This window comes from Rhagoletis pomonella, unplaced genomic scaffold (assembly GCF_013731165.1).
Source record: "Rhagoletis pomonella isolate Grant_MI unplaced genomic scaffold, Rhpom_1.0 Rhpom_scaffold_00008, whole genome shotgun sequence".
NCBI lineage: Eukaryota > Metazoa > Arthropoda > Insecta > Diptera > Tephritidae > Rhagoletis > Rhagoletis pomonella.
This window is the reverse complement of record NW_023458562.1, coordinates 46,287,943-46,305,451: the sequence shown is the minus strand read 5'-3', so window position 1 is coordinate 46,305,451 and position 17,509 is coordinate 46,287,943. Positions and strand designations below refer to the sequence as shown.

The following is a 17,509-nucleotide window of genomic DNA, read 5'->3' as shown; positions in this document are numbered from 1 at the left end:
GGCTTAAAAGTTGTGCTTTTCGATTGGATATTGCAAAAGTGCTTAACAATATAATAACTTTAAAAAAAAAGATCGCAATCTTCCCATTTTTAAAAAATTATGGGTATTTAAGGAAAAGGGGCGGTTTTTTTTAATAGATGCCTCGAAAAGAACTGGACAAAATTTTTTTTTTTTAAATCAGGATGGCCTTTCTCAATATATGCCATAACATAAAATATTATGAATAAAGTGGGAGATGCAAAAGCCAAAGGGTATCCGAATTGGGCTGGAATGCCCCATATATAACCTTATATGTTTGGGTATTTTGTATATCTGTACAAGTATTTTATGGCATGCGATAGAGTCAAATGGCAATGAAAAATCTCTGCATTTAACCAAATCAAGTCACATTTAATTTTTCCATTCATTATTATTACATTTTTTATGCTTTATTTCACATGTTACCATATTTTTATGTATGTATGTATGTTAGAGCGGGTCAATTTTCGACTAAGGCGTATAGCCTAGGAGGCTTATTATACATGTAATTCTAAGGTAATTTGTAAAAGAAACCTATTTTCGCAATATGGGAAACTCCAAATTGATTTTAGACCCATGGTTTCTTCCGTAAATTTGCTTAGAATTTCACGTAGAATCCTCCAATGCTATACGCCTATGTCGAAAAAATTGGCCCGCCCTAATATACGTATGTATGTATGTCAATGCGCAAAGTTTATATCATTTATAAAACTACAATAAAGGCTACACATGCTTGCATTTGTTTACATTAGCAACCAGATTAAAATCCTCACGCCAATGCATATTAATAAGGCCAATACACTTGCAAATAATTTCTCTGTTATTTGTATTTAAGTATATTCACTTGTATGTATGTAGTATGAGCATTTGCTCATAATCAAATCGTTAACTTGTCAACAACAAAATATCCTGACAAAATAATTTAACAAATTGTACATTACACTCAGTTATACATACGAAATCATTCAAATGACTCATTTACACGCTTCTAATGGGGAATATCCCATAATTTCGCTGCCGTAAAACGCCCGATTACGTGTTTAAGTTCATAGTTTTGAGCAGCCTGCGTTTTTCCAATGTCACAAGTTAATGTGTATGTATATAAAACAACCCTAAAGCTGTTTTATTGGCAAAACATATGGTCAATGTCATGGCCATGAAATGCTTTTAGTCAGTGTTAAGCAAAAGCTAATTGACTGAGGGTATGGATTTAGAAAATTATGATTTTTTTTGCCTTTTTATAAGTTTATTATTATTTAAACTGGAAAATAAATATTCAGGATGATCCCATATACATATAATCGTGATGTTAAATGCTTGAGACGCCTTGTCTGCAGAGCTGGGCATTGACATAAGAAATTGTGAATCGATTCCTCTTCATCTTCATCCCGACAACATCTGCAGAGGCAGCTTGTTGGTATACGCCATCGATGGAGCATTGGTGATATAGCGCAGTACCCTTCGATGAAAGCGGTAAGAGACCTTTGTTTAGGCGCAACTACTAACACCAAGCGCCTAAATGCATTCTATGTACTGCTGCATGTGCTAAACTTTCCTTCATTAAATGTATGAAATTTTTGCAATTGCACTTTTCAACTACCATGTAATACAACTTCCTTAAGTTAAAATTTGATGGCAGTTCAATGTACGCTCAGCCTAGTTTGATGCATCCTCCGGACACTGCTTCCGGAGTCTTTTGCGGACTCTGCACGGTTGATACATGCAAACATACTGGTCTCCCCTCTCACTGAGTTAATCACCCTTAGTGCAGATTAGTTTAGTGCCAATAGCTCCTCAGAATATTTTTTATGGCGACCGCTGTGGTGTAGTTGTTAGTAGTGCGTCAAAGTAACAACCACAAAAAAATAGACAAATAAGTTTTTTCCTAACAGCGGTCGCCGCTCGGCAAGCAATGGCAAACCTCCGAGTGTATTTCTGCCATGAAAAACAGCTTCTTCACAAAACGGAGGAGAAGCTCGGCCAAACACTAACATATGTGTAAGCGCCAATCTATTGTTAATAGTTCCTCAGTACGACTTTTAATGAGTCTCGGCCACACAAGGATCTTGAGATCTCACAGTCGTCCCGATTGATCCAAAGGTCATTGGCAACATCCGTGGTGTATCCTTAAAGAGAAGAAATCGGTAGAGTAGGGAGTTATCGCTTCGCTAATTAGCATTTCGGAGCCGGGTCTAGCCATCTCATCGGCTATTTCGTTCTCTTCTATATTGCTATGTCCAGGAACCCAGCAGAGAGAGGTTTTGACGTGACTCAGTGAAGCCGACGTTGCACAACATTTCCGACACTGCACTTATCAGACAGCCGTTATGTTTGCCTTATTTGAAGGTCATTAGAGTACAGTCCAGCGGACTCATTTTTCCATCTTTAAGCCATCGGTGTAGATGAAAGTCCATCATTTACCGACAAGGAGGCCACCTTAAAACCAAAATTCCAGGATGACGTGAGGTAATCAGTTTCGACATCAAAGCCGGCCTTGATTCCGTTACGCCGTCCACTATGTATTAATTTCTTTTGTTGACGGTAGGTTCCGCGTAGTGTGTGCGAACATTATTTCCTATTATTTGTTATAAATTAGTCAACTTATCAAGTTAAATATTTTATATAACAAACTTTTTTAAATATGAACACATGAAGGTATACTATAAAAAAAAACCGGAAAATTTCACTTTGAAGCGCTTAAATCCAGATCCATTTTTCTCAGAAAGCGCACATACATATCTACATATATGTACATATATTTTTACAATTGCATGAATTACTGTATGTGTGATTTGCATAATTGCACTTGAACTTGACAGAGACACAAAACCACATTTCTTTCTATAAACATATAATTCCATTTTTTTTCTTCATACACAAAATTTAAACAGACATGCATACATGTACATACATAGTAATCATCTTTTAAATTGTGGTTATATACTAATGTACAAGCGATATCGGATATTTTACAATCAATTGAGTGGCCCATCTAATTTCCTATAATGCTTTTACGTAATTCTAAAGAGACAATAAATACTAGTTACGTCCGAGCATTTAAGCGTATTAGGGTATTACCTATTCGCAAGAATGATAAAAAAATAATGTATGAGGAAACAAATGGTATGTATTCTGAATTCAAAAACAAGCATTAAATTTCTGACAGAGCATTTATACTGTAAAGCATGATTCAATAATAGAAAGGTTTTGTAATAAAACAGTCTTCTCGCTCCCACACATAAAATCGGCTCCTTTCATATATGTAATGCTTCTATATTGGCAGTAAGCTAACTACTCAATGTGTAAGCATTCCGAAATCAAAGCGAGACAGTCTAGTACCGTTTTTGTCAATGTGTTGTGTACTTGAGTGCCGTTTTTGTATATGTGTTGTGTACATGTTTATTTATAAACGTATGTGTTCCTTTTCTTTCGTACGTATTTATTGATATATCTGTACTGTAGTGTTTTCGGACGGTACTAGCTCTTACTGCCAATATAGGAGTATTACGTATATGGCTCCTTTACTTGTGCAGAATTTTGCTTACTCTATAGTTTCTAGTGATATTAGTAGTAAAACCAAAAATTCTTCATACTAAATATTCGTTGGCGTCACCTTTGTTTGCGTAATTTTCTAGAACAAGTATAGAATAGCGACCGTTTAGCTATAAAATAACCAAAAATGCCGATTGATAGAACTTTTTACGCTGATTTCAACGATACCAAATTTATTTGGCGCAGGTAAAAAAGAGAAGATATAAGAGGTTTATTTGTATTTTTTATTATCACTAAATTGGTGAAACCCAAAAGTAGATCAGGATAAAATATGTAATATCAAATTAAATATAATAACTAGTACTTTCTAAATAATATAAAATTCTTTACCATTAATTATGCAGTTTTTTCAAAAAAGGTTATTTCATGAAAAAATAATATTTGTTCGTTTTTTAGTGGTTTTGGTTTAAAAATACAAAAAGCTATAAATTATGTACATCAGCTGAAGAACAAATTAATTACCTTTATGGTGACGTCATTAGGTTTTTAATCGGTTATAAAGTTCATAAGATATTAATATTTAAAATATCTAAAAACTGAACTTTAACCTTCTGGAACCTCTCCATTTTACTTGCGCCAAATCATTTTGGCATGGTTGAAATGAGCATAAAAAGTTCTATTGATCCGCATTTTTCATTTTTGCATAGCTGAACGGTCGGCATTCTAGATTTGTTCCCGGAAGTGACGAATAACTTAAATCAAAAATACATATTTTAATGTATTGTTTAGTATTTCCATTAAAACACCAAATATATTGCAAATTCGCATATAATTAATAATACACATTTTACTTCTAATTGTATACTTTGCGTACTTTTTGTAGTACCATTCTACTACCGTTTTCGCAAAATGCGATCACATTCTTCGCTTTTCTCCTACTTCCAAAATACAAATTTAGATAAAGGAGTGTCAAATTTTAGCTGTCACAAATTACACAACCTTGTATTATTGAATCATGACTGTAAAGTGAGATATTTTTCTTAAGGTTTAATTCAAGGCAGCTCCTTCGATAATTTCTAATTTTTTTCCTTTAAAATGTCAACTTTTGTTTACAATATTCATTCATATTTCTAAATAATCAAACTTCTATCATTATTTTCCACTAAAGTTATTTACAAAATTTTTTCTTTTGCATGTGAAGCCTTTTGCACAATGAAAACCAGGCTTTTTAGAACGTGATAACAACACAAGGGGCTACAAGTCCTGCTTATTAAATCATTTGAAATAGTGCTCTACACTGTGGAAAGCAAGAAAATCCTTCATGAAAGGAATTGAGACTTACAAAAAATTATTCAATTGTTTGTTGATGTTATACAAGTTTGACGTTGTTTGTATATGTGTGCTGCTTTCTTTTCAGTATGCCTTGGGTTAATACCCACCAAACAATTTTTGTTGCCGGCAATAAGAAAACGTGTCGCCCTCGGAAACAAATTTATTGTCGGCAATATCGCCATCGTATCGATTTCTTATTACCAGTCGCTCTAAAACGTCCGCCGAAGGCAACTCACCGGGGCGAGTCGTTTTCTTATTACCTGAATGAATCGTTTTCTGATCGCTTTATTATTCTTGTTAATACTTAATTTATTTTTTTATGCAAAATTGGAACTTAGAAATGGAACTAATTCTTTCTTTCGCTATGAGGCTTCCTATATTTTCAATCCTGTCTTTGGTAGAAATTAAAGGCCTTTGGATAATATCGTTAACGCGAAATTTATAAGTTTACGAATTTTTGATAACTTATTTATTCCAAAATTGACATAAAAAAATGCTTTTGCCGATTTGTCACCACGGCAATAAATCGGTGAGACGCCAATTTGTTGCCATTGACGATTGTTGCCTATTTCTCATGTTTTGCATGGTGGGTATGCGCATATTATTGAATCATGCATATGGATGTATGTATCTGATAATTTTCGAAGACCCTGGCAATTTTATTTTTTGAGGTTGAGATGTCGATTTATTTCCCAACATCTGATATCGCTCATACGTATTGGTAATTCAGAGAGAACTTGGTCTGATGTCACTCATACGCCACGTCAACTCCCAGCGGTCGTCATTCAACTTACATAAGTATGTATACTTGTATATAAATATGTATGCATATTACCCATACCTACAGTGACCAGATTTTCGGGGCCAAAAATCGGGACATTTCTAAAGCTTCCGAACAAAAAGAGAAAACAAAGAGAAAAAAATTTAAAAATGTTCATTATTTTTTTATGAAAATGTCTATCTCTTATTTACTATCTGTAACATGTAAATCTAAATTTTCAAATTTGTAGAACATTTATAGAAATTCGACAAATTTGAATAAATGTTCACCACAATTTGAAACATTTGAATTTGAAAATTTGCACTTTGAATTGAATAGGTTACAAAACTGCATACTCAGAATGTTTCTAAGAAATCTAATTAAAAAACTCAAATTTCGATGAAACTTTGTCCACTTTTGCTAATTTTCTCAAAATCGGTACTGTCCCGCCAAAATCGTTACGAATGGTCACCGTACTCATACCCAAAGGTTTTGAAAATCTCCCATATATTTTTAAATTTTTACAAGCGCTGTCGGTTTCTTATCTTACTTGATATGAAAAATCTTTTTGCCTTATTCATAAAAAATAAAATAGGTTTGAAGAGCTTTTCATACAAATTTTCGATTTATAAAGCAGTTAAAGGCTGCTTTGTTTTTTATGAATTTGGGTGTTAGTATTTTTGTATCGTTTGCATATACACAGCGAAAAATATGACCTAGAGAAACAAGAGTATGCTGATGGAAGTGCATGAAGTGATGAAGTGGTGGAGTAGTATAATTTCTGTTTCATTCTCATATAAAGAACGCAACATTTTCTCAGGTTTCAGGGCAACGCAAAGCAAGAGTTTCCGTATAAAAGGGAATAACTTTTTTTTGGGAAAAGAAAACGCTATTAGATTAAGTGAGATTCGGTAATCCTTAGCTATTGACCTGCCCTAATGTGCATTCAAATGAACTTAGTAACTCTTTCTTACTTACGAAGCATAACCGTTGCAGGAAATATTTAATAAAACAATTAATTATAGCTAATTACCTTGGAGTTACCCCATTTCGTTGGGCGACGCGCAATCGTAGAAAAAAGACTATATTTGAGTAAAATGGCCAGCCAACCAACCCGAACTACTTGGTAAATTACGATAACTCATAAGTGGTAACTATAAAACCGCTTAGCTATCTGGAAGTACTCAAACTTACTCAAAGAAACAAAGTAAAGCTGAAACAGTGATGAAAGGAAACCAGAAACCGCTTTAAAATTACGAATGAAGCAAAATCAATTGAAAATACTACATATATGTATTAACATATTTGTACATTAGGGTGGTCCAAAAATGCATGTGAAAAAGTAAAGTCGGAATTTTTATGCTCTCACCCCCTAGGATTGTTCTATACCGAAAAAAATATACCCTTATTTTTTTTATTTTGAAATCAAAAAATATTTAAAGGTCGTTAAAAGCTCCCAAAGTTTTCCATGTATTTTATACGGGGAAAAAACAACTTTTCGTAGAAATTTTCCGATCGAAAAAAAATTTACTTTCAAGAATTCTATACCATTTCTACGAAAAAATTTATTTTTCCCATATAAAAATACATGGAAAACTTTGAGCGCGTTGAGCGACCTCTAAATATTTTTTGATTTCAAAATAAAATAATAGGGGTATACTTTTTTTCAATATAGAACAATCCTAGGGGCTGAGAGCATTACAATTCCGAATTTACTGGTTTTTGGACCACCCTAATGTATATACATAGTTGTACATACAAGGGCATTCAATCCCGAAGCATTTTAGCAATCCCGTGATTTCAGGATGCAAAAAGTTCTTTTGCTCACAACTTTTGCATTTAACATTCGTCTTTTTTAGACCACGCAGACGTTTTTGGTCTTACAGGGAGCATTATGCACCTTAGTAAAAGAGTCCGTAATTTAATGACTAAATAATTTTATAGCATTCTTAAAAATCTATATTAGTTGTAAAAAACTCTTACTAATATCTTCAGAAATTCATTTTCCACAAAACGCCAATAATACGAAATGAGTACCAACTCTTCCACACTGTAAAATCTTTTCAATTGCTACCAGATTTTTCGTTATTACACAGTTCTTGCAGGTTCTGAAATTAAAAAACTCACATTTTTTAATTCAATTGCGCATACAATATTTAAGTGTTAAATTTTTTCACTAGGTTAGGTTAGAGTGGCTGCCCCTCGCAGGCCGAAGCCATTTCTTTCTTTCCCTCCCTTAGTAACTGAACCATCGAGTGAGTGCGTTTTATATAGCACAAAAAGTTGTGGACGTTGGCCGTGGTAAAAATTTTCAACTTTTTACTTGACATGTATAGAAGTCAATTTCATTTTAGTGTAATAATTTGCACGTTTAAAATGGCTAAAAGTTACTGTTGATTTTTTTTTAGTTTTTTTTGTTGGGGCCTTTTAATTGAATTACTTGAATTTTTAACGAATGTACATACAATGTTTAAGTGTTAAATTTTTTCGCTAATTTCTCATAAAATTATATCTTATTGATCTATAAATGAATATAAGTAAAATTTAAAACGGCAACCTGGAACAAATAGTTCATTTAAAATTTCGGACTGGCTCGTTCGATTAATTCAATGACCTAGTGCATTGAACTAACTAGCTCGTGAACTTCCCAACTCTATTAACAAGGCGAATTAAATTCGCCTTGATTGCCGAAATTAATGTTTTTGTAGTGTTGATAATGCGAAGTTGGACAGTTGCAATTGTGACTAAAAAATAAAATTTTACAAAAAGTAGTCTGCACTCTAGGTAAGTTCTTTAATGATTTAAAATTAAATAGTCAAAATTCCCCGCCACGAGTCAAATTCCCCGTAAAACGTGGAATTGCCCGCAAGTTGGCATCGCTGATACATACTCGTATGCACTATCGGTCATCAAAGCAAAAAGTTTAGATGCGAATTTTTGATTCCTTTTATGCCTGCATAAAAAATTGTTTGTTCAGGCTGCTTTGCCGGCGAATATACCTTTATTAATGATTAAGGGTCGGCTGGCTGTTGGTTAGTCACTAGCTATAAACATTTTATAAGTATGAACATATGATGCATTCTAAATGGTTTTGTACTTATGTATGTATGTAAATATAAAATACCTCTGCGATAAACGAAAATGGCACGCGACACGCTATAATCGCGCGCACAACCTCCTCATGCCTAGTTTTGTTGCGGCAATCGAGTTTTATAGTGGATCTATATAGTCTGATAAACGAACAGAGCATATCCCAGTAGAAAAAATGTCCAGCACTCTCGCGTTGAACAAAAATATTTATTTATTTATTCAATTAGTCTATGAAACAATAATTTCGTACAGACTAAATAACAATAAGGCTTAAGATATGGTATTTTATTTGAGAGGTTAGTAACAACCGCTTTGGACAAAGAAAAATCAAGGTCGATGAATTTGAAATCAAATTATTGCTGCATACTCCAATTTAGATCGCAGAAAAGGGTTATACAGGAGTACAAAGCCAAGCATTGAATATTCATTTGAAATAATAAAATTAATATGATCGGTAAATAAAAATTTAGTATCAAAGACTACACCAAAATTCTTGATTTAATTTATCAACTGGAAACCACAATTAAAGATGCTGTATCGAATATAAACTATCCAGCTCGGATTGGAGTTTCATTAAGTTGGCGGAGTTCTTAACAGCTGAATACATTTTTAGATCATCTGCGTACAAAATAACATTTGCGAAAGAGAAGCAAGAATCAAGCTTTTTCGAGCTTTCTTACCAACAGCCGCACACCGACGGTAAAAATCTTTCTGAATTAATTACATTATTTTTATTATACATACATAGAGGAGGGTGTGGGCAAGCAAATGCTACAGAAGCATAGTCAAAGGAGGCCGCAGTAAGTGGTGGCAAATTGTTGCAGCAAGAACCCAGGTTTAGGCAACAGGATGATTTGCCTTGTCTAAAACTTTGTTTGGCCTCGAAAAGTTCTTCCAGTTTGAACAGAGCTTAACGTATTAGGGAAGTTGAATCTCAAAATCAGGTATGGAAGATTCCCATCATATTTTTGAACTGTTAAACAAATTGACGTGATGTGAAATGTGTAAAAAAATGTGTATATTTACCATATACGTAATACTCCTATATTGGCAGTAAGAGCTAGTACCGTCCGAAAACACTACAGTACAGATATATCAATAAACACGTACGAAAGAAAAGGAACACATACGTTTATAAATAAACATGTACACGACACATTTACAAAACCGGCACTCAAGTACACAATACATTGACAAAAACAGTACTAGACTGTCTCGCTTTGATTTCGGGATGCTTACACATTGAGATGTTAGCTTACTATCAATATAGAAGTATTACATATATGATGTTTACTCATTTTAGGTGCATGCGTCAGCTTTTAGGTAAAATGTTTCCTCAGAATAAGTACAATTTGAAGATTTTATTTTCCATCCCTGGTCCAATCATTGGATCATGAAGAAGTTAGCGGTACTCCTAAACTTTTATTTGAGCATTGAAGTCGGTTGTGTTTTTTGCTCAAAAATTTGCGATATTCCTTTGTCTCCTGGGAACATGAGTAGAATGCTTCCCGGTCTTTTTTTTCTTGATCAGTTATAGAGCACTCTATTTCTGTATTTTCTGATCATTCATAGGTCACTCTGATTTTGTTTTTTTTTTTTTACCGCGCAAAGAGCGCTCTTTTTTGTGCATTTTTTATTGTATGGAGAGCGCTTGATCTTCCGAGGCATCAAATATTAAAAGAGAGCATGTTGTTTCGCCCATTTGGACAATATGGGTACGGCCTTACGATCAGTTATAAGCGTTCCAACGTCGCTCACAGTATGATTCCCTTATCTACTGGGATATGCAATCATATGTGAGTGTATATGACAGTCGCGAAGGCGTTGATGACAATTGATAGGAACATATGTAGATATATGTATGTGTATTTCTATACATACAATATGTATGTACTTTAAGATCGTAATACATATACAAATTCGTACATACATACTTCAAAGTAACATACAGACGCTCAATTACAAGGCGCTCGTTTGTCTAAGAGCAAATGAATCGCGTTTATTCTGTAATTGATCTTAAGCCTAGCTGGTTGGCAGATCGGATTTTGTGTCTATTATAAATTATCCATCATACTGCATGTAAAAAAGTAAAGGACATAGCGCCGATGAAAACTACAAGATTTCAAGCACGTCAGTGTCTACAGTGTTATCAATTTTGTTATCCTTAAAATTTTAGCAAGTCGTTTAATAAAAGAGCTTAATTAAAAATTGCCGTAAAAAAAAATTTACTGCATACAAAAACATAAAATTACTCTAGCGACTGCTTAAAAGTGTTAATCGTGTATTATATAAAAAGTGAAAAAACTTCTAAATTTTCAATATTTTTTTTTCTAAAAAAAAGGCTAAAGTCTACTATGCATCATAAAAAACACCAAACCGAAATGCTTGTGCTTCACAAAAACACTAAACACTGCTGTAACAAATGAATAATCGCTCAAGTTAATAGTTAATCTATATTTCAGTTAGTCTACATAAATATATTTCAGTGCATTATCCAGAAAACTATGACAATCTCACAACAATTCCGAGTGAGATGAGTTGAAATAGATAATTTTTACTATCCACTGTGATTATCATAATGCTGGATAAATACACGAATCTACTATTGCCATGCAGTCTGGGATTGATATGGATTTGGTAAGTGTACTAAGTTGTTATATACATAATTTCCATATCTTTTTGTGTGATGTCCGTTGAAAAATTTTAACTCCATTTCGTTAAATCTCACTGGATCACAAATTCTAGTTTGGTTTTTGTTCTCCAGACGCGACTATCCAAATTCTATGTAGAATTGCTCGGTGATTCCGAAAATCGGGTTAATTTGTTTTTCTATTGATACGTTTTCGAGATATTTGCATTTACCGTTATTCAGCTTAAAGCAAAAATTGGTTCCTTTTAATCACATATATCTCACGAACCGATTAAGAAAAATCTTTGCGTATTTTCATTTGGCCAGTCATTATTTCTTATTTATCCATCCATTTTCTTTGTTAGAAATTAGATTTTTTTTTTTACAGAACAGGCTTTAGTATAAATGCAAAAATTTGGCACAGAATCTGTTATTTTTTGAATTTTTCTTCTGTTAAAGTTAGATTTTTTCCATTTTTTCATTAAAAAATAAAAGAAGGTGGAATGATTAATTAATTTGTCAGAAACTATAAGCCCTATCGGAAAGTGATGTATATACGGTTTATGGAGAATTTCATTAGCTTTCATTTGCCGTACTTTATATTAAAATTTTAAAATTGGTTCGTAAGATATACGTGATTAAAAGGTACCAATTTTTGCTTTAAGCTGAATAACGGGTAAATTGAAAATATCTCGACGACGTATCCATACAAAGAAAATTAACTCGATAAGAATTGGATAGTGACATCCATAGAACATTAACCAACCAGTGTATTTAATAGAGATGTACATTAGGGTGGACCATAAAATATGAAATCTAGATTTTTTATGGGGCAACACCTTTATTTTGTTATGCGTACAAAATAAGACGGCAACGAAATTTTCAAAATTTAAAACTATTTGAAATAATAAAAATTTTTGTTAAAGGGTAAAAATTCGACAAAATTTCGATTCGAATTCAGATAAATTTGACATATTTTTGAAACTTATTCATGTAAACTCCTAAACTTGCTAAGTTATAGCTGGTCAAAGTATATTCTTGTCGAATTTTTGCAATTTAAAAAAATAAAAAAAAATGTTGTTTAACCCTGGTAGCGATTTCTTTTTTTTTTTGTAATTTTCGTGACTGTGTTTAATAATAATAAAATAAAGGGGTGATCCATGAAGTTGATATTTTTAAGGACCACCCTCATAAACAACAATAGGCATGCGCGTCCAAAAACGTCTACTTAAAACTAGCAAAATCGGTGCGTTCTTTGCAGCGCCGCAAAAGCGTCTTTAAGTTGGGCAATTCAAAGTTAAAAATTGTATTATCCTCCCCACAAATAGGCCAAGAAGAGTAGAGTTGTGTACCACATTTAGTTCTAAATCCCATTACCTGTTATGAGCACACTTGGATACAAACAACGAGTGAGATTCGATTACCTTTATTGAGTTTCCTTAGGCTGACTGCTGGCTAAACCCAAATACTGAGCTCGCCATTCCATATTTATTATTGGCTCCAAAACTGATACTGTGTTAGAATCTGGAGTTTATATCGAAGGTAATGGGGGCAATCTTCTTTTTCCTCTTGGGGCATCAGGCGATATCTCAAACCGTGGACTACATGGTGGAAAGGAAGGAGTTTAGGTGTCAAAAGTGTTGCCCAAGCTGCCCTTAAGGTATTGGCCAGCGCTCTAACTACTATCAAATTGGTTCGGCAATACAAGTCCCGACTAACGAACCATTTAGTTATAGAAGGCTCACAGCAGCCATTCCTTGATTCGCAACCAGTTATAGCACTTCTACTATCGGCCATCGAAGCCACTGTCAGAAAATACTTAGGTGAGTATTTTGCTCATCAATGACTGGGAGGTTTCGGGGGACTGTAGGTAGACAAAAATCTTGCTGCCATCTATATTAGAAGGTGTAGCATGGTATTTGTTTTGATTGAGCAGGGTATTTGCAGACAATTTGTGGGGTTACTGACGGATTACTTCCCGTGACACAACACCTGAGCTCTTTAATACCCAACAATCTGCTCCGATAAAAAGATGTTAACAACCAGGGCTTGAATTTTAAACTTGAAAAAAAGGCAAAATGAGCTTTGAAAAAGGCAAAAAATTACCACATTATTTTTTAATTTTGTTATGTACGTACCTTTATGTACAATGTTCATGTCCAATTAAATATATAAAAAAATACACACGGTAGTCAAAATATTATAGCCGAACCACTTTTTGCCAAGTTTTAACAGATTATTTTTGTTTTTTATCTAATTTTGGTTATTTTTTTCCTTAACAAAATCCGTGTAAATCCAAGTTACCAACTTTGTGCAATATTAGAAAAATTCAACAAACTTTCGTACAAATTTCGAGCTCTTTTAAAAATTGTAAAAAATCAACCGTAATTTTTAGTCATTGGAAATTTGTACTTTATTGTACTAGAATTCAATGGGCTTCAAAACTGCAAAAAAACATAGTTTAAAAACTCGAAATTTTTATGCAAATTCCTAGAATTTCTTTTTTAATTGCATAATTTTTAAGGCAGTGTCACTCGATTGGTACATTAATACAGATTTGTGCATCTCTTTACAAAATAAAGAAATCGGGACAATTTTTTTTTTTGTAGTTAAAAGCTTGGAATAATACAGCAATCTTGTTTTCAAAAATTTCAACAAATTAAAAGAAATATTTGAGTATTCACACAATTGGGATATGATTTGCACATGCACTTCGAGTGAAAGATTCAGGGTTTGGGTTTCAAATACTGGTCATTTGGGTATATTGAAAAAATAATGTTTTGGAAATAAATTAAAAAATTTACTTTTTAATATTTTATAAAGTAACTTTTTTACATTAAAAATGAGATGGCAACCCTATTTGGAAATACGCTGGGATGAATACTGCATATCTTGAGCAGATAAGTACTGTGCATACATACAAAAAAAAAACTTAAAAGCCAATTTTAATTAATTGGAAGCGATAATTTGAAAGGTCGTTCACACCAGGCATTTGCTGCTTTCAACTAAAAGTTGTATCTAAAAACGCCTCATGTAAACACCGTATTATGGAAATTAACAAAATACAAATTTGTATTACAAAGAAACCCTCCTCGGAAATATTTTCGGACTAAAGTTCCCAAAAATGCCTTTCATGTGATATCCTTATTGCGATTTTTTAGTTAAATTTTGTAGTATCGAAAATAAGTGGCAACCTTACACTAATATCCTAAGGATAACGCCTAGTATATAGGCAAAGCATTGTTTAATTTCAGTGCCCATTAATAGTAAGTAATATTGTACCTTTATTTTCTAAACAAAAAATTCAACAAATATGCGATTCACAATAGCTGGCAACCCTATTCCAAAATATTTCTGAATCGCAGATTTTTTATATTCCTTCCATTGGATACCATTATTATGATATTTTATTTAAATTGTGGCTAATTTCGAATAGGCGGCAACCTTATACGAATATCCCCAGAGATGATACTTATTTAAATATCCTTAAACTTTATCTGTAAACAAAATTTCATAAAAATCGTTAGAGCCGTTTCCAAGAAGCCAATGGATATATATATATATGTATATATTTATAAACAAGAATTGCTCGTTTAGTGCAATAAGATATAGTACTTTTTTATGTTTTTTCCGCAATATTTTAATTAAAATGTTTTAATTTTGTAACGCTTATTTCTAGGCTGACTGATTCAACGGATGCCTTAATGAACTACACGGCAAAACCACGCGTAGTTCTTCCACCTAATTATGTCAAGGGTATGTATTTGAAAATGTATCTACACAAACTATGTTAATTTTCTATTGCTTTTGGTCTTACAGAAATGAGACCACCTTCAAAGAAAGGCTCTCCAGTGATAGTAGACTTTAGCATATTTGTAGTAGATATTAACTCAATCAATGTAGAGGATATGGACTTTAGGTAAGATGAAACTAATAAGATTACACGAGAGCGTTATTAAGACTCAAAATATATAGCTGTAAAATACACATTTAAGTCCTAATTATAATTATCGAAATATTAACTTCCACTTTCCATAACACTTTTTAATTCATTTTTTAAACAAAACGTGAAAGCTCGCAAATATTTAATTGCAGCGAGGCTCACACCAAAAACCCTCTATATTAGAGGCCGGTTTCGAGGCTTTCCGACAGTAAAAGCATAAACAGACGGCAGCGTTGATCCGGATCAACTCGGGAATTAAGTGTAGTTGAGCCGGATTAAGTCCGAGTTAATTTGGATCAACGCTGCCGTCTGTTTAAGCTTTAAGACAGTAAGGACAGTAAGAGCCACCATCTCATGCCCAGTTATGCATACTTTGCGGTCTGGTTTTGAACCAGTGTTGCCTTTGTGCGCAAAAGGGGCAATTTGACCATTTTGAAAATTTTTTGGCCCTTTTCCAAAATTATGTGCGACTTTTTTCCCTTTTCAGAGATTTTGTTTTAGAACCATGCTATTAAAAAATATTTCCTCCTGTAAGAAGGAAAAAATGCAGCACTTAAAACTTTTAAAGGAAATGCAACCCTTCTTCTTGCAGAAACTCGATTTCGATGTTTTGTTTGAAGCTTGTCCCGCTATTTTCTTCTTAAATTTAATATCGGAACGTTCTAGCAGGGAATACATGTAAATTTGATTTTGATTTGTGATCTCAGAATTTTTTTTTACTAGTAAAGAAAAGCAAATATAAAATGGTAACCCTGTTTTTCGTCATTTACACCTTTTTTGCGACTTTCTGAAAATTCTCAACGGCAACACTGTTTTGGACTATTCGATTAATTTTTGGAGATTATTTTTCGTAATTAAGAGAAAACCACTTAGGCACTGGTCGAAAACTAACATTTTCGATGCAAACAAATTTCCAATTTTAATCGGTCAAGTTTTAACCGGTGAAGTACTGGTTCTTTTCGGAAAATTGGACGTCTTATTTCTGCAGGGATTGTCTACCGATACCAACGCCATTTTTTTTGCGGTCAGCCCCTTGAAATACGGTATTTTATGTAGTGGCGGTTGTGGGACCTCTACTCGACTCTGAAATTAAACCTGTACAACCTCAGCCTTTGGCTAAACCCACCTCAAAATTGAATGTAAGAAATGCTCGAATTGGGCCCCAGTTTTTAGTCTCTGCAACTTTTACAAACGTACAGATACTTAGACGCCTTCTAAAGTATGGTGGACTCAATCCTGTATCTAAAATTCAAGTTAAGTATTTATAGGAGTTGCAAAGCAAAGTGAATGTACTAAACGGGTTCCCCGTATAGTTCAGGTTTCTACGGGGAAAAGAAGGGCTACCCAAATTTGTAACCTTCTGCGTGAAATATCTGGGTTCGGTTAAACGATATCCGAGGAAAAACTAAGCATTTGTGGACGACGATCCAGCTTCTCTACACGAAACTGCATATAATAAAGACCTCTTTCCCGTTAATAGGGTGATATTGGTATTTTTTATGTAGTAGATTCCACTACTGGACATTTTTTAATAGCCGTCAGTTGGACGCTAAAATGTATGAGCTTCTTGGTATGGAAATGTTTCAAGGAAGAAACCAAAAAGTGCACATTATCAAGCCGAAGGCTATATAAAAACAACAATAAGGCACCAAAAATGGATGGTATGCTGGCTTAAAAGTCTAAATATGACGTGAAAGAGGAAAGTTTGCACCAAATACCGCTATGTAAGCCGCACCAAGATGGCTTACAAAGTCCTATTAGTTAAGGTCTCATAAAAAACCTACTGTTTCTTATCAACGTGACTTCTAACCTGGCAAATCCACTATAGGTAGTTGAAATTGTCATAGTGTGTACTATCGTGGAAAAGACCTTACACCTGTTACAAGCTTTTTTGGGCTGCAACTTCCTCTACACAATTAAAATATATTCCAAAGATATTTGCAAGAAATGGTTTGAATTTTATTCACTTGAAAGTACTTTATGCTTTTTAAACAGATCCTGCTGCGTCCACAACCCAAGAGCGTAAAGCAGACACATCAGAGTATACGCCGGGATAGTTAGGATAAGCACAGCCGTAACCCCAGGATACAACGCCTACCAACACTCCGCCAGAAACTAATGGGCCACCAGAATCACCCTGGCATGAATCCTTGCCCGCTGTGTACGAGCAGATCATAGTTGATCTTACCTGGCTACCGTAGCCATAAGTGTTCGAGGCGCAATCAGCCAAACTGACAATAGACAA

The 17,509-nt window shown here is 33.8% G+C and overlaps 2 protein-coding genes across 2 annotated transcripts in view; one reads left to right on the top strand and one right to left on the bottom strand.

Moving 5' to 3' along the window:
* Positions 1 to 11,014: 11,014 nt before the first annotated feature.
* Positions 11,015 to 17,509, top strand: part of LOC118745319 (glycine receptor subunit alpha-2) — a 19,240-nt gene continuing 12,745 nt past the window's right edge. The window contains exons 1-3 of the mRNA XM_036478844.1: positions 11,015 to 11,329; positions 15,001 to 15,077; positions 15,141 to 15,240. Coding sequence (XP_036334737.1) covers positions 11,271 to 11,329; positions 15,001 to 15,077; positions 15,141 to 15,240 — 236 coding nt within the window. The 5' untranslated portion in view covers positions 11,015 to 11,270. The remainder of the gene's footprint in view (positions 11,330 to 15,000; positions 15,078 to 15,140; positions 15,241 to 17,509) is intronic.
* On the bottom strand, positions 17,252 to 17,466 carry LOC118744988 (trypsin alpha-3-like). Its single transcript, XM_036478468.1, has one exon. The coding sequence runs from the start codon at positions 17,438 to 17,440 to the stop codon at positions 17,252 to 17,254; it is 189 nt and encodes a 62-aa protein (XP_036334361.1). The 5' UTR covers positions 17,441 to 17,466.